At 36.9% G+C, this 23,971-nt stretch overlaps 1 protein-coding gene across 1 annotated transcript in view; it reads left to right on the forward strand.

The window, feature by feature from the left end:
- Nucleotides 1-1,557: 1,557 nt before the first annotated feature.
- LOC149251485 (syntaxin-132-like) overlaps nucleotides 1,558-23,971 on the forward strand; it is a 28,448-nt gene continuing 6,034 nt past the window's right edge. Inside the window, exons 1-11 of the mRNA XM_089459461.1 lie at nucleotides 1,558-1,931; nucleotides 2,990-3,103; nucleotides 3,471-3,527; nucleotides 3,954-4,002; nucleotides 4,134-4,222; nucleotides 4,407-4,480; nucleotides 4,692-4,734; nucleotides 5,229-5,289; nucleotides 5,457-5,482; nucleotides 5,613-5,690; nucleotides 5,786-5,866. Of these exons, the coding sequence (XP_089315587.1) occupies nucleotides 1,914-1,931; nucleotides 2,990-3,103; nucleotides 3,471-3,527; nucleotides 3,954-4,002; nucleotides 4,134-4,222; nucleotides 4,407-4,480; nucleotides 4,692-4,734; nucleotides 5,229-5,289; nucleotides 5,457-5,482; nucleotides 5,613-5,690; nucleotides 5,786-5,866 (690 nt within the window). The 5' untranslated portion in view covers nucleotides 1,558-1,913. The remainder of the gene's footprint in view (nucleotides 1,932-2,989; nucleotides 3,104-3,470; nucleotides 3,528-3,953; nucleotides 4,003-4,133; nucleotides 4,223-4,406; nucleotides 4,481-4,691; nucleotides 4,735-5,228; nucleotides 5,290-5,456; nucleotides 5,483-5,612; nucleotides 5,691-5,785; nucleotides 5,867-23,971) is intronic.

A 23,971-nucleotide genomic window follows, 5' to 3' on the forward strand; every position in this document is an offset into this window, starting at 1 on the left:
ATGAAATGCACAAGGAAGTTCAACTCAAACAAATCCTTAAAATAACCCCCAGAGGGTCAATCCTGCACTTAGTACCCCAAATCTCCTTCGACGACAGAGTCAGATCAAGATCACTGACTAGGATAAGCGAATTGATCTTTAACATACCACATTCATCCAAACGACCCCAAAACTCTCGTTTGGAACCATATGGTGCATAAGCGTTTAAAATGTGAAAGTGAGCCGACAATCCCTTAGAGAAGCTGGAGAGCAATATACCTACAACAATTTTAAAAGCCACAAATGTAACAACCATTGGATTCCACATGGCAACAAAATCCCCAAATAGACATAGAGTGTCCATTGCTCAAACTCGCCACCCCATACACAATTTCAAGAAATAAGGCTAAGCCTTTACCCAAGAGCCATAGTCTCCTAAATGAGGATGATAGATGGTTGCTGTACACTTATCAAAACTGAAGGGACTTCCATTTCGAGCCATGCCCTAGACCCCAAATGTTGTAAGACATAATCATCACAGGGGAACGATTTTTTTGGGTGAATTCTCTCTAAGAGCCTTAGTAGCAAAAACCTCACGTAAAGGAGGTATATGGGAGTCCAACTCATCCAAAAAATTTAATGATAAGCCCAATTGCCGAGGGGCCCTAGGTGAGTTTAGCTTAAGCTTATCTCATCTTTTCTTTCTCATGATAACATTTCCACGAGAATTTGGGCTAATGGGAAGACAATTAGCAAGAAATAAAGACGAATGTATGGTCAAAGGTGCCATGTCCAAAGCCGAAATATGCTTAAAGAGATCTAAATCACTACTAATTGAGTTAGCAAGTGAGAGCTCCCTAGAAAAACGAATGACATGAGCAAAATGAGACAAGCAAGAGTGTGCATTCACATCCCGAATAGAATGATAGGGTTATTTAAAGAGACCCCAAACTTGGTGAAACAATAAAGTTTGTGCAAGAATGTAATGAGAAAAAAATCTTAAAAATGGATTAAAAAACCATTAATTATTTGCCCAAATCCTTAATATATCTAAGAGTTACTCAACTAGTTACCACTTCGCCCTAAGAGTTACTCACCTAGTTACCACTTCACCCTAATAAGAAAAAAACAAAAATAAATAAAAAAATAAAGTTTGATATCTATCTTCAACTTCAGATTAAATTATTAGTATTTTATTATTTTACAATATGCATTTGGCACACATGTCGTCGCAAACCATGTATAACAACATATTCTTTGGTGAGTTGACTTGTTAAATTTGTTTTCAAAACAAGTCAGCCTACAGGTTAAATATATACATGTCTAACTTTAGAACGGATATACATCCAAAATTAAAGCCAGTGCGATATAGCCGTTGCAAATATAGCTCTTAACACGCTCCAACGCTGAACCAGGCCAGTTGTCCAACTTAAATACGTACCGTCGGATCGACAAAACATGATAGTAGTATAAGGCGAGGCTTTGACCGGGGAAGTTGTCATGTCCTCTCATGGCGGACGCGAATGATTTGTTGAATTTAGTTAATAATACATCCTTCCCCTAATCTGCCAACACGCACGCAGGCAGGAATGATGTGATGTGGGACACCCCACCTCACACCCCCTGCTGGCCAGGTCATTGCCACTGGCAAAATGCTGGAGTTGCCAAAATACCCACTTTCTTAATCTGACCCAAACCCTACTCACCTCAAACCACCACCACTAGGACCCAAATCCCATTCCTGTTCTAAGTCCCATTTCCATGTAGATCCGTGTATGGGTTTTGCTTAATATGCAGAGTTGGTTTTGAATTTCATCTTCCTTCGTTTTGCTCAAGTTGCCTTAGCCAGGGCACTGTAAGCTGTCTGAATAATTCACAGGTTTTTGGTTCATTACATTACTTGCTCAGTGAGTTCTTATCAGTGAGCGTCCAAGATGAACGATCTATTGGCGGTAATTTTTAAACCAATTTCTTAAATATTTAGATCCCAGGTGTTGGTAGGGTATTTGCTTTCGGATCCATGTTGTTTAGATGTATTTCCACGCAGATAAAATTACAATAGCCATCTCTAAATCTTCAAGTAGATTGCAGGGAAAAACCAACACGATTTTATTCTGTTAAACCTCGTCAGAATTGCTTGACAGAAGAGTGCAGTAGGTGAATTAGATAGAGATTATCTTAATTCAATGAGTGGTGGAAAGTGGCCCTTTGAATGGATTTTTCAGTCGTTCTTTCCTTAGCAAAGTAACTCAACCGGTCCTTATTCCTGATACAAAAGGTTTTCAATCCATGTGCTTGGTGGAGTTTGACTAAAATAAAAATATCATTTTTAGACAGGCTGTTTTGCCATGATAAGATTTAGTTATTGTGTGATACATTTGATCAATTTCAGTCTTTTGAATAATGACCAAGGTGTGCACAGAGACTTACCTGTCTCTGTTCTGTTGCACAGCCACATGGAAATTGGAACATAGAAGTTTTGATTGTTTTGAACTATTAACTGGCAAGATAATTTGACCTTTCAAACTGCAGTTCATGTTTTGGTGGCCAAGCACATCATTTATGAGATCATTTCTTAAATATATGTATGATAGATTTGCTATGAATGCTTTTACATAGCACCCATTCATTTTCCGGAATGCGTTTCCAGTATCATATGCTATAATTTCTCTTTTGTGATTTCACCAATCCATTTGAAGTTACATCGCGCCTGACTGTGCACAGTAAAATATCTATTCATAATCCTAAATGGAGGTCTTTTTCAATATTTATTGGCCTTGTTCTTTATTTGGGATATTGTCAGTTCCTTTAATGTAAACCACCCACACCTATGGTGCAAATCATCTACATGGCATGTTCAGAAGTCCGTTCTAGTGTACAACCTAGTTATAGTCGTGTCAACTACTTTGTTGGCTTACAGAAAGAAAAAATGCAGTTTTGTTGATTATACAACTTTCCAAGTCTGCATGATGTGATTTATTAATTTACCTTGTCATTGATTTAATTGCAGGATTCTGTTGAGCTCCCCAGAATGGGGGCTTCCAGAGATGCATTAGATCTTGAGGCAGGGACTTCGGTCACTGCCAATACGTCAGATCTTGGAATGGAAGATTTCTTTAAACAGGTAATAATCCTTTAACATGTTTTCATGTGTATTAAGGCAGATTTTCTGGGATGATAAAGCCTAAAGGTATGCTTCTATGTCTATTATTTACTGTATGAACCAACCAAAGCTTTTTGATTGACACGATGGTCACTTGTAAATTGTTATAACATGATGTTTCGTAGTTTTTCTGTCAAGTAGGATTTCTTAAATTGCTTTTGTAAATATTGCGATTCTATCATCAGCAAGAAGTTTTCAAGTGATTAGGATATGACTACTCTTTTAATTTGTCTCTCATTCTGATTTATATGGCGATTGTTAAGTTTGTTGCTTTTCCATTTATGATATGGTTTTATGCTTATTTGTATGTGTTACGTTTCTGCTCCAGGTGAAAGAAATTGAAAAGTTGATGGAAAAGCTGAATAAACAATTGCAGAAGCTTCAGGTACAGCTTTTCTCATGTGCTAAATCCTTAAGAAGCTTCTCATTTCTTTGATGCAATTTATATCCAAAATATGATGACTGTAACTTGAACAATTTACATGTAATTTGAGGTCATGCCAGTTATTTTTGTTGTCTGCATAGTTGCATTCCCCTAGCTTCATTGATAACCTAACTGGTGATTCATGGATGTTGCGCACTATCCATTCAATCTCACAGAAGATATTGCTGAGATATTCTATTTAGAACTTGTGAATATGTATGGACAATGGATCATATTTTGGTCTTTGTTCGTTGTTTTGTTGCTGGTTGGGTGATCTACTTGAAATATTGTTGTAATTTTAGTTCTTTCAAGATTGTATTGTTTTTGGTTGTTGTTGCCTGGTTTGCTAAAGGGTATTCTTGAACACAGTTTTTCTTAATTCTGCAGGATGCACACGAGGAATCCAAGTCTGTTACAAAGGCATCTGCTATGAAAGGTTATATCATGAGTCCTATTGTAATCAGAATAGCTGTGTGGAGTTTTAACATATTGCAAGATATGGGAACATCTTCATTTTTGGTGTCTATTGTGGTTGGAATCTTGAAAGTTAATGCTAAATCTCTGCAGCAATTAAACAGCGCATGGAGAAAGATGTGGATGAAGTGGGAAAAATTGCTCGCAATATCAAGCAAAAACTTGAATCTCTTGATGCAGATGTATGTGTTCGTAGTTGGCACTATGGTCAGCTTACAGATATATTGAAAATGAAATAGTTTTATAAAGAATTTTAATTCAGTTTTCTCAGGTTGAACAAATGATCTGATAATATTTTCAAATTTAATCTTTCATTCTAAAGAATCATGATAATTTCTTTCAACTGGTTCTGATAATGCTTTACAGAATGTAGCCAACAGAAAGAAACCTGGATGTGAGAAAGGCACCGGTGTTGATCGCTCTCGAATGACAATGACTACGTAAGTCTGGCCATGTTAAAATTCCATTTGAATTTAATCCTGCGAAAAAGGTTACAGTTTGTTTGTACAAAGTAAACCTTTTTTTGATGTAAATCTCATTTTCTCCCCAAAAACATCTGAATCTAATTTTATTGACTGGGCTGATTACTGTTTTCTAGCTTTGATACTTTCAAACTCATTTTCTGAATGATTATTTCTTTTTGGGGTGCAGCACCTTGAAAAAAAAGTTAAAGGACCGCATGTCTGATTTTCAGGTAACTTATTTTATAAAATGCTTCAATTTATTTGTTAGTTCTGACATTATCTCACCCATATCAGGGAACCTTTTGCATGTTAATTTCTCATGTAAAAGCTTCAGAGGCTAGGAAAAATGGCCCTATCTAAACTGTCTGTATAAGTTGCGATGGTTTATTTTCAAATCTCTCCCGCATTCTCGCTGTCTGCTATCCTTCTCTTTGCAAACCTGCCTTCTTCAAGTTTCAGTCTTGCCTTGTGCAGTCAATTTTTCTTTGCTTGTTTTTAATCTTCTTGTCATCTATGCAAAAAGGAGAGCACTGAGTGACCATGATTGTCCATTTTGTTCAATATATTTTTTAACTCAAATATATATTTGAACATAGATTGTTTAAGTGTTTATGTTGTCTGAAAACTAAATGTTATGCATCTCTGAAATTAACTACAAAATTATAAATTAAATTTCAAATAGGCGAAGTTTATCCAATTCAAATCATTGTTCTGGAATCTGCAGACACTCAGGCAGATGATTCAGGAGGAATATCGAGAAGTAGTTGAACGAAGAGTTTTTACAGGTTTGGATCTATTTCCAATCAATTATCAGGTTTTCCATATATCAAACTGAGGAGTTCTATATATCAAATTGATTTTTTTTCGTTTCACTCCTCACTTTGAAGAGTCATTTTATGCAGTAGTTGATAATATGTTTTTCTTCCTTTTTGCTCTTATTCCATGTGTGTAGTGACTGGGACGAAGGCCGATGAAGAGGTGAGTTGTATATTTATTGACTTGTGGGAATATGTTCTAGTGTTGTATAATTTCCTTGATATGGCTAAATTGTTCTATCAGTTTGTGTGGATAATCATTTTAGAGATTTGCTCTCTGATTTGTCATTTAGACAATTGATCGCTTGATAGAGACTGGGGATAGTGAGCAGATCTTCCAAAAGGCTATTCAGGAGCAAGGTCGAGGACGGGTCAGTGTTGTTTCCTTTTTTCATGAAAATTCAAAGGACCTATCACACAGATTAGTGGCCTCTCCCTTTGTCTAACATTTGATATATATCTATAGATCATGGACACCTTAGCAGAGATTCAGGAGCGACATGATGCAGTCAGAGACATCGAGAAAAAGCTTCTTGATCTGCATCAGGTATTTTATCTGGGCTGGACTAAGTGTTCTCTTCTTTATTGTACTCTTGCAGCTTATCTGTTATATTTTGGTAATAATTTTTTTTTTTCAAGATGTGATGGCATTTATATTTACTTGTCATATGCTTCTATGTCTTGTGTTTACCTGTATTTTAATATTATTCAAGGATAAGTGACTGACATGTCATGCCCATCTACAATACACAATACTGGTGTTTTGCAGCTTTCTAATCTTTTACCCTTTTGCTGTGGTCCTTATTTGTGCCCCTTCTCTATAATTCCATTTGCAATTTCATTATCATTCAGTTAGATTTCATTCTAACTTGTTTTTATTTCTCCTCAAGGCCTTCCTACTTCTCTGAATTTGTGTGATGGTTGTTTTTCAAAATTCTGATAGTTTCATTTATTTTCCTTTGGGACCTATCCCCATTTTCTTTGGACTGCTTTCCTGCAGTGCGTTTCTGCTCCAATTCATCTCTACTGATTGATGCTACAGCCATTGGAGAATCCGGGTTTATTTTGTGTCCCTTGTCTATAATTCCATTTGCAATTTCATGACCCATCAGTTAGATTTCATTCTAATTTGTTTTTATTTCTCCTCATGACCTTCTTACTTTAGAGAATTTGTTTGATGGTTGTTTTTCAAAATTCTGTTAGTTTCATTTATTTTTCTTTGGGACCTATCCCCATTTTATTTGTACAACTTTCCTGCAGCGCTTTTCTTCTTGAATTCATCTGTACTGATTGACGCTACAACCGACGCTACAGCCACTGGAATCTGGAGAATCTGGATTTATTTAGCTATTGGTTCTTTTCACTTTCAACATGTTCAATGCAATTTCCAGTCCCATATTTATTCTATTGACAAATACTTTTGCATATGTTTTGAAAGATTGAAATTTTGTAGATAGGGAATTGCCAAATAAGATGAGCATTTCTGTGTTTTTGTCTTATAAAAGAAGTGCCTTTTTAGGTTGTAATCAGGAGAATGGCCAAATATAGAGCAGATGTTCCTGCCTCTTGGTGTGAATTGCCTCTAGGTCTAGGAGGAACTTCCTGCTTCCGGGGCACCTCTTTGCTCTATTTTTATGAACCAGAGGTTTCTCCCTGGCTGATCATCGATTAGCTGCATTAGGTGGCTTTGTTTCAGCCAGTGTTTTTTTTGCCTGTAGTGATGTGACAATTTGCAAGTATAATGTGTGTATCTGGTTGACTTTTGAACACAATAATAACTTAGATTTAAGTGCCCCATTATTTGTACTTTTATAAAGAAGAAAAACTGGCACCAAGCTACCAAATAGTTTGTGCAAAGGAGGATATCAACCATGATTAGAGGTTTTGGGTGAATATATCGTGCAGACATTTGGTCACATTCACGGAGCAGTTAGAAGCAGATCATTGGAAAAAATGCATGACAGTCCCTATCTTGCAGACATTACGCGGTTATTCCTAGAGGTCTCCATTTCATATATATTTTAGTCGAGGACAAGTGCCCATTAGATGTCAGGCCAAGCTGAGAAAGCCTCTTTTGAAGTAAGAGAGGGGCATCTCAAAGCATTTCAAATTTTATGTTTGACATAAATCCAGAGTTTATTAAGCTTCTCTTATATGTTGAGAGAGGTTTTGAAAGTGAACACATTTGAGAATTAGAGCTTTTGTAGTGCTACTCTCTGTACCACCCTTTTAGGAGAGTGATTGATACCTTATAGGAGATATAATGAGGCATCACAAACTTGTTTTTATCGTACAACTTAAGCTCATTCCATGATTTCTACCTATGACTGGTTTTTATTAATAGGTCTTGAATTGTGGCAGTCCCTCTATTATTGGGTGTTAAACCAACATACCCGGACCTCTGTTCAGCCTACCATCGCTTCCTTCACCGCAAGAAGCGCCTTTTCATTGCCCATAGGAGACAGGTTCTTTCTACTCTCCTCCTTCGCTCCCCTAAAGATTTCTGGGGGACCATCCTTTCCTGGCGCAACCCACCAGACTGCACCAGCTCTCCAGGATTGGATCCCCACCCCTGGGAGGTGCCCTAGAACCTCTAGGCGACACCCCAGGATGCCCACAGGACAACAGAATTTGACAAGCTTCTCTTAGTTTTCTTCTCTCGACCTCGGATGTTAGGAGTAGGAACTGGACAGGAGACTCCTTTCTTCTCCTTCTCTGCTTCATCGCAGTGCTTTGTTTCGAAGCCGAGAGCTTCTAGCTTCTACATTTACATTTACTTAGATTATAGATGTATTCTATGCTTTTTAAAAGAAATGTTAAAGGGGACTGTTTGGTCCAACGGCTAGGCATGATGTAATCTTTGTAACGGACAGTCCCGTTGACCTATTATGGTCATTTGTTGGACATTAATAAAATTATCTTATCTTGTCTTATCTATACAAGGATCTTCTCAGTCATTATCTTTCTCCATGTGTGATTGCCTACTCCATTCCCAAGTCTAGGATATGGTTTTGCAAAGAGAAAGGTGTCTAATGCTGACCATGGTAGGCATTACAAGTAGAGTGTGTAAGTGCCTGACGTTTCAGTTGGGGAGCTCTTTCAATATTAATTTTGATGATAACTTTCCAATCTTCATGACATTTGGAAGGTATGCTTATATATTTTGAGCAAAGAGTCTACTTCTTGGGTTGTAGTCCCGTGTTCTTGGTGTGAGCCTTGTTTACGTAAATTACAATTTGGTTTACTTGATGTTGTACTTTTTTTCTTTAGCTCTTGGTCCTTTAGCTTTTGCTTGTACTTGTCGTTAAAAAAATATACTATTAGTTTCAAGTCCCAGAGAAAGTAGTTTCTTTAGCTTCTAGAATCTAAACTGTCCTAAAAAATGGCATTTAACTGCCAAAGGTAGATTTTTTTAAAGTCATAGTGAACTGCCCCTCCCAATTATTACTATTGATTTGTATCCCTAGTTTATAAAACCTTTTGACATCATCAACAAGTAAATCTGCCCTGATCCAGGATCCTTGGGAAGCATTATCAAAACCAGTGTAGGAAAAGCCATGTCTTCGTTGGAGGAGTCTTTTATGGTAATTCTGATTTTATAGATTCCTTGGCCTTTATGACCACTTCTTCATCCCACTTTTTCCTGCTCATTAGAGCCTTTCCCTCACTCCAAAACTTTTTGGTTTGAATTTATGTTTGCTATCATTAGGCTAACTTTCAATGCTACTTTATGTACAACCTCACCTATGCTTTTAAAAGAAAATATAAAAGTCAAATACTTACAAGCACATTCTTCTAAATATTGTGAAGTTGTTTCCCATCTAGCTTTACAGTACCTCACAAAATAACTCACTTGTTAAACTTTTATCTGTAGTAGATAATTGGGTTAAATGCAAAATAAAGTATTGGAGAGCATAGCTGATCCCAGACTTGGGTCCTTCTTGGGAGTGTGTTTGCCTGCATGACGGTCCATAGTTGATTATTAAATCTTGAAGCCATCTCTAAATGTGTACTCTCCTATTTTCAAACCATTTGTCCAAATAAATCTATCAGGACTCAATCTTGTACGAATTCCTAATCATGCAACTTCCCCATCCTCCATTGTCCAAAATCTGGGGGAAGATATGGCATAAGGACGAATTACCTAAAATCAACACTTTTTGTTGGGAGTTAATTCACGGGAAGATATTAATGGCGGAAAACTTACAATCTAGGAAGATACAAGGTCCTTCAAGATGTGTATTATGTAAAGCAACGAAGGAGAGTATACATGTCTTCTTCAGATGTCCCTTTTCATTGGAGGTTTGGAACTACTCAATTAGACCTCTCAAATCTCTTCAAATCATCCTTGAGAGCTGGTCAGGTATGTTTGAAAATTGGAAGTTCCATTATCCATGTAATCGCAAGGCCGATTCAGTAATGGTTCAAGGTTGAGTTGCTAAACCAAAGTATGTATGTTGGTCAATTTGGCTCTCATGCAACCAAGCTATATTTCAAAATATCAATCCTGATCCAATAACATCAGCTATGAAGGGATCATAGATGCTCTTCGAGGTTATTTCATCTAGAGGTCTTGATCCTGATGAGTTAAAAAACCCGTCTTTTGAAGAAATAGAATGGTCACAATCAATTTTGCCCATTTATCATGCTGGCAACTTCAAACCACAGACCTTCATTCCTTCGTTTGCAATCAGATTAGAGGAAGATCAATCTATAAAATGACGAAATACTCTGGGAGGGCATCAACTTTATTTTGATGGAGCATCGAAATAGAGCTCAAATTTGCATGGAGGCTGGGGAAATCCTCCAATAACCAGGAAAAAGCACTAGCATTATGGCAAGGGTTAAAACTAGCTTTGGCAAGAGGAATTCGACAAATATCTGTATTGGGTGATTCAATGCTAGTCTTTCAAAAATTCCACAAAGGTAAAAGCTTAAGAGACGAAAATTTGTCGCCCATGGATGCTTGGATTAGAAATCAAGATGCAAATACAAAAAATTGACTCTATTTCCTTCTTCCAATAAAAAGAGAGAATAATAAAATTGCAAATGAACAAGCCAATAAAGGTGTCCACCTTGAACAAGGCGTGTTGCTCCTCGATCAAGGAGATTCCTTATTTCATTATATACCATGAAGTTCGAAGGGAAGAATAAGCTAGAGGCATGGAATAATATAACTAACAAGGCATGATGGAGAAGACATACCTTGAGGCATGTCATGATGATTAATAACAATATAGTTAAGCCTTTAATAATAAATTTGAAGCGATGGTCATCGATCTCGACAATTCATTGATATTGCCTCTCTAGGTGGTTATCGAAGATGGTTCTCGTCACTCTCAAGGACTGCAGATGTCATTTGACATGCGATCCCTCCTTGGAATATATTATACCTCAGGGCAATACCACTGTCCACTGCTTGTGGATTAAATGTGGGATGCATGATCGTTGGGGGAAAGATAGGCTGCAGGATACCGACGATTCCATCAAGGAAATGCAACTCAGAGGCAATCGATTCAATTTAAGGCAGATGGGGATTTGATTTGGAAGCAATCTAGAGTATAACGGCGAGTGATGAAGTTGGAGCTACATAGAATCTCAGTGAATTGTCGACCTTTGTTAATAATGGCTTCTCCATTCGAAACAAGTGGTGAATTGGTGATAGTTCTCGACTGACTCAGGCAGTGGCCTCATTGGAGGAGAACCTGGCCAAACTCAGAATTTCAGTGGCCACTCTAGCCTCGAAGGTTGATAATCTCGGTTCAAAGGTAGAAGGGATTGAGGTGACAGTTGAGACTGCGGTAGTGGGAGTTCTTAAGGAGGTCATTGGACTTGAAGACCCACCCATCAGTGGAGCAAAACCGTCAAGTGACCCTGAGGAGTAGCGGAATCCAGAGCTTACAATGCAGGTAGTGGAGGAAAACAGTAGTGCGCTGACAACCAGCGGGAATCCAGGAATGTAGTCTTTTTTTAGTAATCTTTTTGATAAATGTTATGTAAAACGGTATTATATAATGGCCTATTTTGGAGACTGTATGGGATAAATCTTGTTAGAGGCATACTTAGGTATAGGCAAGGTAGCAATTGATCTCATTTTGATCAGTTCTGGAATACAACAAATGAAGATCAGCACATGAATGTAAGGGTACTGGCCCGTTTACCAGATTGATTAATGCAAGCTACCCGTTTCTTTTAAAATAAATATGTTGTACAAATTGTGAATGTTTTGAAAGAAGTTATGGGTAGTCTAGCATGTTTATCTCCAGGCCTGAATTGGAAGCATATAATTTTTGACGAGTCACTTTACCAATCTTTTTTCTTCTAACCACTTCCTTAGAGGAGCCAACTCCAAATGTTCTATTGAGAGGTTCCCATGATTGAATGATACTAAATGTTGCCTTCAAAATTGTTTCTAGTCAATCAAGAAAGAGTCTTCCTGATCAACTCAAAACCTTTTTTTTTAACACTCAGATCCAGAACCATTAACCAAGAAGAAGTCTGAAAGAAGTCTATATCCCTTCCTCAGATCCTCTTCCATAGTTATTAAGGAGAACTCTCTGCCAAATAAGGTGTGATAAAGAGCCTAGTCTCCACACCATTTTGTTGCTGAAGCCTCAGTAAAAATTGCCTCTAACTATTCCTGAACCATATTCCTTGTTGGAAAGGCACACAGCTTCACACTTGATCTGCTGGATCTCATTTGTTTACCTCGGATCCAAAGTATTTTTTTTAGTTTAATCCTCTTTTAATAATTCTGATTTTGAAGACTCTCAATTTAGAACCCAATAATGTTGATCATTGAAAAATTGGGGTCCTGGATAATCACTGATTTTATAACAATTTTCAGCACTCTAATATTCACTACCAAAAAGCATCAAGTTCTAATTTTTTTTCTCCAACTAAATGTACAATTGATTTAAATTGATTATGTAATGAATTCATTCACACAACAATTGATTACATGATTTAAAAATTCCCAAATTAATAAAAACATAACCAAAATGAAATCGTGGTATGTAGCTGTCAACTTGCATCGCCTGGGATGGTTGTGGGAAAATGAATTACTGCCCAGCCATAGGCTATCCAGCAGGACGACCACCCCCAAGATAAGGCAGTGAGTCACACACCCTAAATAATAAAAAAAGAAAAACAAAGAACCTCTCTATTGGCAAAAATCCCATTTATAGCTTTTACCCCTCATGCATGTACTGGCCAGTTGTCATCTCCAAGCATAGCCATCCATTATAAATTTATATTGGTTGTTATCTGAAGGAATATTCATGCATGTAGGTTAGGTGTCAACTCACAAGCCAAGGGGTATTTTGGATATAGATAGGTAAGATAAGATAGTTTTATTATAATATCCAACAAATGATCTCAAAAGTAGGTTAATGGGACCAAGATAGTACATCCAGTGCAGATACAATGTGGGAGTGTGAAAGCTTCTCCTTTACTAATGCGAAAAGAAGAAAAATATTAAGGTCTACAAACAAGCTAGAAACTAATTGCTAAATGTCTAGCTAGGAAAGAGTATAATATAAGATATTGTGCAGGTACAATAAACTAGAAACTGGAAATCTCAATGCAAGAAAAAAATAGAGAGGATAGAGAGCATGTGGTCTTGCTGGAGCTGGTGGCTGAGGATGAGTGAGGGGACTGAGATGTGGGCTTTGCCATTGGAGTCATCAAGCATTGTGGAAGGGTGGATGCACTGGTGGATAATAGAAGAGTTATTTTAAAAGTTAAGATTAATTCTTATTTTTGCTAGCTTGGAGTTTGTTCTCATACTTGCCTCCATGCTGTTGCCTTTATTCTTTTCGATGGTGATGTGAAGCTCCTTATGTTGAGACACTTTTTTGTAAACCAAGTATTCTACAGATTCTACTTTGCAATTTATGACTACAGTTCCAAAATAATTGAAGGATTTGTCCTTTTCACTCTGTTCAGATGCCTCTAGATACAAATATAAGATTCTTCTATTTTTTTTTGGTAGTTTGTTCGAGTCAATGCTCCACCAAAAAGAAGCGTGTCATCCGCAAACTGACCGTGACTCTGCTTTGATACCTCTGATTAGGTCTCTTTCTCGTTCTTTGTTTAGAGTTCAAAGTTCATATGGCTTCTGCCATTAGAATTTAGAATGCACAAACAAGGAGAGAGAGGACGTTAATCCCCTTAGTTGTTTGAAAGAACTCTGTAGATCATCCATTTATGAGTACTGCAGTCAAATGAATGTTCAGATGTGTTGAAACCCATGTGATACAGTTCTTTTGAGACCCAAAGACCCAATTTACATTTTCTAAACATTCCTGTCCACTTTATTGGGAGTTTTTTCCTTGTAGAAGTTTCTGCATTCTCTGAGTTTATTTCAAAACAGAAATTTCATCTCACAAAGAGGTTTTTGGGTCTAGTCCCTGTGAATTTCAGCCTTAGGGCTGGTCTGAAAAATTGGTTTAGATTAGCAAACAGCAGACAATATTTCATCACATTTTAACCCAACATGCTAGGCAGCCCCAAGAGGAAAGATACCAAACATATGCCAACAATTTTCAGACTTCATTCCTTAGACACTTTTCCAAACATAAATCAGATCTGAAATTCAGTTTATTACAGCATAACATGCTAGGCAGCCCAAGAGAAAAGATACCAAACATATGCAGACAAGTTTCAGCCTTAGACACACTTTTCCAAACATAAACCAGATCTGAAATTCAATCTATTACAGCATAATTTACAGTAGTAAATCTTCCCCATTATCTTCGAGATGTTTTTCAAATCACTTAACAATTTCAATCTTAACTTACGTGCAATAAGTAAGACATACAAAATTACTAAATAATGAAGACAATGATAACCAGAAATTAAATCTGCAATCACACAAGTATTGGACATCTGGAAAGTTCATATATATTTGATAACATCCAATATGTCTCTCTCTTCCTTTGTCTTCTCCTAGGATTTCCTTGTGAATGCTATTGACTAGCTCCTATGGTTTCTTGACGAACCATAATGTCTCCAAGACAAGTATAAAGAAGAGTTCAATGAGAATGAATCAATACAAGAGCTCACTTATCCCTTATATGTACTAGTAGGTGAGGGAGGCTAACATAAAACAAGGTCATGTGTCTATACAAAGTACCAAACAAGAAGGCAACCCCGCATGGAGTGCTCTATGATACAAGGATGTGCATATGTCAAAGTAGGTTTTATACATTTCCCAAAGATGTTGCATTCTTCTAACATGATACTAAACAAATTCTCCCTCTTACATGGTGGTCCTATTGTTGCCTGAAGTGTACACTTAAGGCGCAATGCTTAGAGTAGGGGCTGTCACTCTCTGATCCCTACTCACTCTGTTTAAGCTATGTCCTAGGCAAGCTAAGGGGGATAGCCCCTAAAGGTGGAAAACGAAGGGGAAACTTGTTGGGAGTCAACAAGTTCTAGGACATGCAACTACCTATCTCAGTAACTTGATTAAAATTAGGTGACAAGTTTGATTAATGAGCAATGTGAGATATATTCGATTAGATTATTTATGAGTCACTTAAGATTGAACAAAGAGACCAGTGCCTTCATAACATTGCTCAAATTACAAATTAGAAACAGTTGCAAGTAGAATGCCAAGTCACAAGTTAGGTAACTGCTGCAATGGAAAAGTTAGTACGATGAGATGGCATGATATCAAATATGAGAGATATGAAATATTGCTTGCAAAATGAATAAAGCTTGTACTTCAATGATATGACAATATTTCAGCAATGTGACCAAGTACAAGAGCAATAGTGGATAATTGTAAATGCAACAAGATTAGAAGCCCACAGTTTCCAATAGAATGCTAAATGAGATGATGCAAGACGATATGAGAACTGCAAGATGCAGATTAAATTGTTTCACTGAGCTCACAATTATGTTCCAACACCAAACCACTTGCAACCAAGATTAGCAATTAAAGAAGTATTTCGAAGTCACTCAATGAAGCAGCAACGGAAATAATGCCAAGCTGATTAGGTGAACTTTATTATGATTCTCTTCCACTTATGGAGATGTCAATTGTAAACAAGAGAAATTTCAAACTTATGCAAGCACCATGATATAAGTACTTTGAGATGTGATTAACAGTGATTTTAAAGGAGGCAAATGCAGCAAGAGCTTAATGTGAATTCCAATCACGAAATGCAATTTATGACTATGTAATGATAAGAGAACAACAGAAAATGAAATAGGATAGTAGCTAGCTAAGAGACAGAAGCCTACCCTTGATACCTTGACAAGATCATGATTAATGCAATTACCAATCTGTTATGCTTTCGACTGCCACAATAATGCATGAGAAAACCAATGTAGGACTAATAAATGCACCAGACCCTAAGATATACCAATATCAGTCCACTGTATCTACTTATTACTGTGATGAAATCAGCTCTCAAGATCATTCACAAGATGTGTAATAACCAAATTGAGAGCTAAGAACAATGCAAGGATGCCTTTGTGAAGAGAGATCAAACCACTGTAAGTTCAGTTCAGGCTTCTGCAACAATGATATCAGTCCTGTAACAATCAAATCAGTCATATACATGCATAAGATTATAGGCAAAACACTTGTGATTTATCTTGCAATTATTATGGATTATTTTAATTTATTAATGTTTTTGGGTTTATTATTAGGTGTCAATTTTGATGATTAAGGTCACTGTAATGTATTGCTTCAGGAATCAGAACTGGTTATTGTGGCAGTCAACAAAGGTGGGAATGCGAGGCCTTCCCTTGATCACTGTTATATCAATGCGAGCCCTCAAAATTAATGTTTAGACCATAAATGAATATTGTGATCCCTCCTCAAGGCAACACAGACCTGGAACCACAATTATGTTAGCCCTAATGTGACAAAAGGATATAGATCAGCCCTCAAACTCCTTGCATCCAGGGTTAGAGAGGGTCCTAGGCCTTTCGGACAGGACTAGAGACCAAGATTGATGTATCAATGAGTTCCCAAAGTCAAAATAAAAGTAGAAAACCTTTGCCCAAGTGAATGCTAGACCTGCAATCACCCACAGTTAGCCCCTAGACAAATCTATGAGCATTCAATGGGCCAGAACCCTGCAATAATCAATGAAATCTAGTGCCAAACCCTTGGAACAAGCCTGCAACAAAGTCAAATCAGCATGGAAATGGAATGCAGCTCACTTATAACCCTTCCAAAGGCCTGTGGCTAGGGCCTACTAGCCCAAAACCCCAACAGCCAGCTCAAATTGGTTTGCAATTGCAACTTTTCAACCTCATTTTTTTTGTTTTTGTTTTTGTTTTTTTTTCTACCTGGCTTGCAATCAAAACAAGTTAGATGTATGCCACAATTGTTAATTTAGCCGAATTTTTTTGCAAATAATCTTCAGAATTCAAACCCTTGGTGAGACCTTGTAATCATATTAACCCCTTGTAGGGTTAGCGCTTAGCGGCCTCCAAGAATGGCTTAACGTTGATGAAAGGAGGGACTACAATGATGGATCTGGGCCTTTCCTCTTCCTTAAGATGGACGACTTTCTCCAAAAAAGAATAAGTGCCCAAACCTTAGCTGCTAGGCTAGGTGAGGACATGCTTCCTCAACAAAAATCAGATCAGCCTTTGATCTTGTGATTGAATACTTGCAAAAAGACAAACTAAATTTCTTCCACTATAAATAAAATTCAAGTTTGTAAAATAAAACCCCTCTAAGCATTTACACTAGAAAAATAAAACACAAGGGTTAGTAAAATAATTTCACAAAAATTATTTACAAATATTTGCAAATTTAAATTTACGAGCTCTAATAAGTAGATCAAACTTTATTGCTCAACTTAATTTCGAAGAAAATTTGAGTGGATAAATAATTTTATGCCATGGCCAGGTTGTTGCACACAAATCGTTAGATAAGCCTTGGAGAATTTAACACGATGGACTTTTAAAACTCGTCTCTGGAGTTGGTTGGTCCAATTGAAGACTTCCCTTCACGCCCAAGATCTGAATATCAAATTGTCTCTACACACTTGAAATAACATTATTAGATCATAAAGGGCTAGATACACATTAAAACCCTCTAGATCTAGAGATACCTGCTAGATCGAGTGAGATAAAACGCTTTTCCAAACCCAATACCTAATGTAAGATACTTGTGCAAATAGATAATCCCCAACTGCTAGAAAATGGAATAATAACTTGATAATATTATTCAGTAGAGTATTAAAGCACGATTCAGAACAACAATGCCACAAGAAGTAGAAAAGGAATACCATCGCAAGATAAACCCCCAAAGAATTGGATTTTATTAGTGCAAAAGAGAAATTACATGTAGTAGCTTGACTCATAGTTTGCTTAAGAATTTTCGTTCTAGTACATGATTAATGAGGAGCTCAATGGCTTCCTTATAGAAAATGAGAGAATCAAACCCCTCCAAGTGGAAATAACGACTAGTTTCCTTGATCTCAGAGAATAATGGCTAGTTGCCGCTTGATCCATGCCAAAATTAAATTTTGTCCCTTGATCTGGAGGAAAAATTCGAATTTGTTGATCAAGGCCTTAATCCCGTACAAAAAATATTTTTCTCAACCTTTTTCCCCTGAAAATTGATCCTCAACTTAATCACCATGTTCTAAAGGTTTGATTTTCTTAAAAAAATGATTTTTCCTTTGATGGAGGACCTCAAAAATTTTTTTTTTTTTTTTTCTGCACCCACGAATTTTTGAGGGTTTTTTCTCCTTGGAATTGAGTCCTTCAAATTTATTCTTCCTCGGGAAAGTTGCTTCTCTCCAAAATTTATTTTTCCATTTGAATTTTGGAGAGATTATTTTTCTCTCATTTTGATTTTTTGATTAATTTTTGGCTAATTAATTTTCCTTTTATTTTTATTTTTGCCAGAAAATTAAATAAAAGACTCGAGGGGATTACACATATTTTTTCCACCCTCAAATTATTTTTGGCAAAGGTGTCTAATTAAGAGTAACCATTCACCAAAAATACATTTTACATCAAGATATTACAATAATCACCCATAGAAGGGGAATTTTACGATAGACAACATCTGAGACTCAACCAAATTCTGCGACATAAGACAGATGATCTAGTATGATAAAAATACATAGACTCGATAACACTAGGACTCACCTAAGACCTTATCAGAAAATTCCACTCTGGCTTTGGGTAATGCTTGGGAGAAAAACTCTGCTAATTATTCGTGTTTAGAAACACAAATAATTTAGGGAGGTTAAAAAACTCCTTAGAGTGAAATCCTTTGTTAAGAATCAAAGGCTTACCTAGGTGTTTTTACATGGTTTCATAGTTATACTAGACTCATTTTTACAATAATACTGTAGAATTTGGGATTTCAATGATGACAATGACTTTTTTTTTTGTCCACTGCTGTGTACTCTGTTTCTCGGAACTGTTGACATGTACATCCTCAATGGGTCCTCTATCCAAGCATCCTCATGTGAGACTCTCTTCTTTTAGCTGTGTGCCATGTGCCCTCACATTGACCCAATTCTACTCTCATGTGTACCAATGTGGTCACACAGCTCCAATGCTCCTCTTGAACATATATGTGTTTGGGTCCATCACCAACCTCTATGAAATATGCTCCTCAACCCAAGTATCCTCAAGTCAAGGTCCAACCTCCAAGGGTCAATGCCCAATGCTTCTCCTCCTAGGTAGGCACCTCCATTGATTGAGCAATAGATTCCCCATTGTAGTATGTTGATTAGGGTAACAACCTCCTTGATAGGGGCACCATGCCAGTACCCTAACCAAGGTCATCCACCCAAACTGAGCAATCCAAATGTCCATGAACCATTGCCAAGGGGCTAGGAGACAACGCTCTCCTGTCAAGGTGAAACCACTTGGTGTAACCCCAAAAGCTAACATGCCATATCTAAATTAAAAACATATGACTCTGACTTCTTCTTATCCATAAAGAAAGTTTTTGGAGCTAAATTATATATATCTGAAAAATGTGTGTTCTTATCAACTAAGAAACCCCTGTTTCTCATTAGCAATTAAACTAGTATAAAAGGCTGCAATCTAGGAGCTATCAATTTAGAGATGATCTTATGAATGGTGTTGCTAGTGAAATTGGTGTAAATCTACTACAATATGAAAGTTTTTCCCTTTGGAATTAAAGCAATGAAAGTTGAGTTTACGAGACCTGTAATTTTGCCTTTTGTACTTGATTCTTCCATTTGTTCCAGAAAATCCAGCTTTACTATCTAGGCTGGTAGAAATTTATTCAGGAAACATCTGGTCTTAGTGCTTTCTTCTTCTGTTAATAGAAGATAGGTTCTTCCGTCTCCTCCTGAGAAACAGGCTTCAACAGAAAATCCTTTAGTTCTTGGTTTACGAATCTGGGAATGTTAGCAAGTAAGGAAGAAGCATCTTTGCTTCCCAAATCCCGACACATTATTTCCCATCAAATTAGAGAAGAAATGAATTGCTGAAGCTTTAATCTCATTTTCTCCTCCCTGATCCAGGTTCCAAATTTGCCGTGTGAAGACCACCGATGCACCTCTTACTTGCAGCTGTTTTTGGAAGAATTTGATATTTCTGTCCCCATCATTCTGGATTTAATTCTCCATTCTTATTCCTATCTGCCACATATATCTTCCTATTCCCTTAATGCTCACTCTTCTTCTATCTAGAATGATTCCGTCAGTCTTCCCAGCATTCTATCCTTAATGTATTCTAATCTCTTGTTGATGATCCGTCTTAATTGAATTGGCCTCTTTCCACTTTTCTTTTGACCAAAATTTTAATTTGTTTTTAATATTGGTTAATTTTATTTCCTCCTAAACAACGCTGACCCTTCTAGTTCTTTCTTCCACCATAGCTTTAGCATTTCTAAGCAAACCTGATCTTCCTGAAGAGTCAGACACATTTTGAATTGAGCTAGTCCCTATTTTGGGGAGGGTTATAATCCAAATGAATTGGCCATTGATTTGATTTAGTATCCTGATAGGATACGTGATTCTAAATTTAAGCTGCTTGAAACAAGATCCTCTTAACTAACGACTTATTAGTCTTTTCACTACACAGTCAAGACTTTTTCTTCTATTTTGTAATGTATATATATACTTTTTGTTGGTTTGATGTCTGAAATTTCCTATGTTCATAAATGATTACGTTTCTTCTCGAAATAGTTTGTTAATCCTTGTTCTTCCTTTTTCTTCATTCTCATCAATAGTATTTTAGGATCTGTAGATGCCATCCAAGTCCTAGGGTTATTGAGATCCCTATCTTTGAAAAGAGTGTCCCACAATTGACCTTTTCCAAGGAAAGAGTTTGGACATTAAGGGGTTTTTAATTCTTAAGGTTATCGAGATCCCTGTCTTGGAAGAGAGTGTCCCACAGTTGACCTTTTCCAAGGAAAGAGTTTGGACATTAAGGAGTTTTTATGCGTGATGCTTTCTAGAAATTGTGTTCTGACAGTTTATAATTCCTCAATCTTCACATTCCAACAGCACCTTGGAATTACTTGTGGTAAATATTCTAATCACCATGAATTTGTAGGCATCACAAGATTGCTCTGTATCAAATTGGGCTTAGCATTCCTATGTTTCATTTGTTAGGGTTTCATGATGAGCCCAAGGTAACTGAATGAGCACAATGCATTATGTGTAATGTGCATGTCAAATGAAACTAGAGCCTTACCAATTAAGGTTACCCATAAAACCCCAAAGGGTGGGATTGCAATAAACCATAAATGGAGTGATCAAGAAATCCTAAAGGTCTAATAAACCCCTCAAGTTGGGTTTACATTAAATATTCTCATATCCTCCCTTAAACACAACTTGGAGGAGCTATGAAGGTGGCATTATCTTAACAATGTTCCGTAATAATAATTTCCTGCAGTTAACATCATTATTGCAACCTTTCCTATAATTTCCCATCATTTCCACCCTTAACATAGTGAGGCTGAGATTATTGACAGTGAAAATCCCACACCATAACGAGGTGCAACATAACAGTTACCTTCACAACACCTCTACCCAGTCCTCTTTGGAACACAGTGAAGCAATCTCATGCAACAGGGCTTACAATTAAGAGTTCTTTATAACTTGAACCTCCAATCTCCATAACCTAAGGTTCAACAAGAGCCTATGAGCAAATGGTCAGAAGTTAGAACAGGTTTCCTGAAAAGCACTATTAAGAGTAGTCTCCAAAATCATAGTTCTATCAAGTTATCAACTAAGCAATCTCAATCATGTAACCTGCAATCATAAATTCTCCCAAATCATGCAAGAAGAGCATCAACCAAAGCAAACTATAGAGCCATCCAAGATAGTAAAAACTTAGCGTTCTTTGCTCAAAAGCTCTTTTTGGTTTTTGGTGTGTATAAAAAAGTAGTTTCTTTAATCTGAGCAGTCCCTAGGTCTTCAGTCGCTTCCTTTTTGACTTTTCCTTATTTTCTTATCATCAAACAAATCTATATTTTTTTGTTGACTAGTCATACAATAATTGGGTTCTTGACAACATCAAGTTGGGTTTTTACATGCAAACAAGCTCAATAACATTCCTCTTTAAACATAGATAAAAGGATCACTACAATCAATAAGGCTCACATACAATGGCTTGAATCAATTCTTTCTTGCATGGCATAACATGCCAACATAGCAACAAAAGAAATCAATAGGAGTAAAGAGATATTTATGAGTGTTCAATTGAATATAACACATCTTTATGAAGTTCTTTGGCACTTTTACAAATGTTGCCATGACCACTCATCAACCCAAGCCACAATCAATCTTGGTGGTTGGCACTGGTCCACAATTCTTCCTCCTATGCCTCTTCTACAAAGATCTATAAGCATCACTGCTACCATACTAAGAATTTAGACTCTCGGATCCTCTTCTCTATGATGAGGATTTTTGCAGGGAAAAGAGTAGTGTTCTTGGTAAATAGATGGTGCAAAATGTAATCATCCCCCAAACAAAGGTGCATGTTGTCCCTTCAAATCGACAGATCTAAAGGATATATGTTTTGCACTATAGTATAAACCTTTTAACAATAAATTCATTGAATCTTTCCACCCTTTGATTCTAGGTTGGACAATTACCATTCTATAATTCTTACCAACTCACTCTTCACACATATCGGTCTAGTATGATTTTGAGTGAAAATGTACAGGACCTTTCCTTTAAACTGAAGCAACAATATATATAGAAACTTGACTTATAGGAATGAGTTTGCTTCAAGAGTTTGAAGGGAGTTAGGGCATGTTGTTGAGACTGGCTGCTTTTGTGGATACACAGACATATCACTTATGAATGGAAAATAATATATGCTCGGATCATGATTTACTACTTAACACAGGTAGTGCCTCCACATGGTCAATAGACACCTCCTAGGCTTTAGATCAGATTATCATTAGACTTAATTGACTTTAGCATGTAGATGCACTAGAAGTATGCTGCTATTGATGCAAACAAGCAAGCCAATACTCCATTGCTTATGCTTCAGTTGACTCTTCCATTGTTGTCAACACTAAACTTCCTTCACTTTTCACCAACAACTCTTAACAACACTTTTGTATTGGCTAGAAAATCACCGGTCAATTGACCACTTCAAGGATTTAGTCCTTTTTCCAAGAAAAAAAATTGTATATTTGCTATTTCAAGTAGAAATCAAAATATTGTGCCTGCTCATAAGTCTCCTTTCAGACTGCTTCTAGATTATCATCAGATTCTAAAAAACGTCATTCTAATAAACAATGACGTTACAAGGACATTTCCAGCTATAGTACTAACATCGCAGACAACCCAAAGTAATATCTTAAAACTGCTCGTAAAATGCCTTTAAAGTTTAAAACAATAATTCTTGGAAAGCTGACACCAAAATACTCTCTTTGAATTCCTTGCTGTGAAAATCCCTTCATTGACTGCACTATCCTTTTTTCTTCATGACGCATTTGAATCTTATGGAAAGCCCCCTCATCTAGACACTTGTCAAATCATGCAAACCAGACATGATAGTAAGTTAATACATCAATTTCTCCCCTTTCATTCTTTCCTCACACTAGTGCGGGTGGTTCAGAAGTGTGCAATGGAGGAGTTTGGCACTGCATGTGGGTTTATTTGGCCAGGCATTGGGATGAGGACTCATTATTGCCCTTTTTATGGACTTTGGTTTCCTCTCCAAGCGTGAGTGTTGTTTGGTTTTGAATTGGAATTCTATTTGAGTTATTTGTCTTCGTTCCAGGATTTGGCCTCCAATGTGATAGAGAGTGGTGGTTTGCTGTTTGTTTACAGTGCTAGGGTGGTTCACTGCCACTATAGCAATTGTTGTTGTGTTTTGTTTGGGCTTGATGAGGTGAAAAGAGGAGTGAAGTGGTGTGGAAAGAAGATAGTGCTAAGTGGAGGCATAGTGTAGTGTGATGAATTCTACCATTTGTTGGGATAAATGGAATGAAGATTTTGAGAACCAAGTTTAGAAGAAAATTTGTGCGGGGGATTCTTGTGTAGTGAACACAGAGGCATATGTTGGAAATTGGGGAATGGCAGAAAGAAGTTGAAGCATTCACAGGGATTGAACACAGGAAACATTTGGAGTTCAATGTTAAGCTAATATCTCTATAGTTGCTAGTTGGAAGAATTGTGGTCCATCTTGATTTTCCTCTAGAAGTTGTTTCATCTTCCCC

The sequence above is a fragment of the Pinus tabuliformis genome, chromosome 7 (assembly GCF_031772625.1).
Source record: "Pinus tabuliformis cultivar Carrire ecotype Pingquan chromosome 7, CPIR1, whole genome shotgun sequence".
NCBI lineage: Eukaryota > Viridiplantae > Streptophyta > Pinopsida > Pinales > Pinaceae > Pinus > Pinus tabuliformis.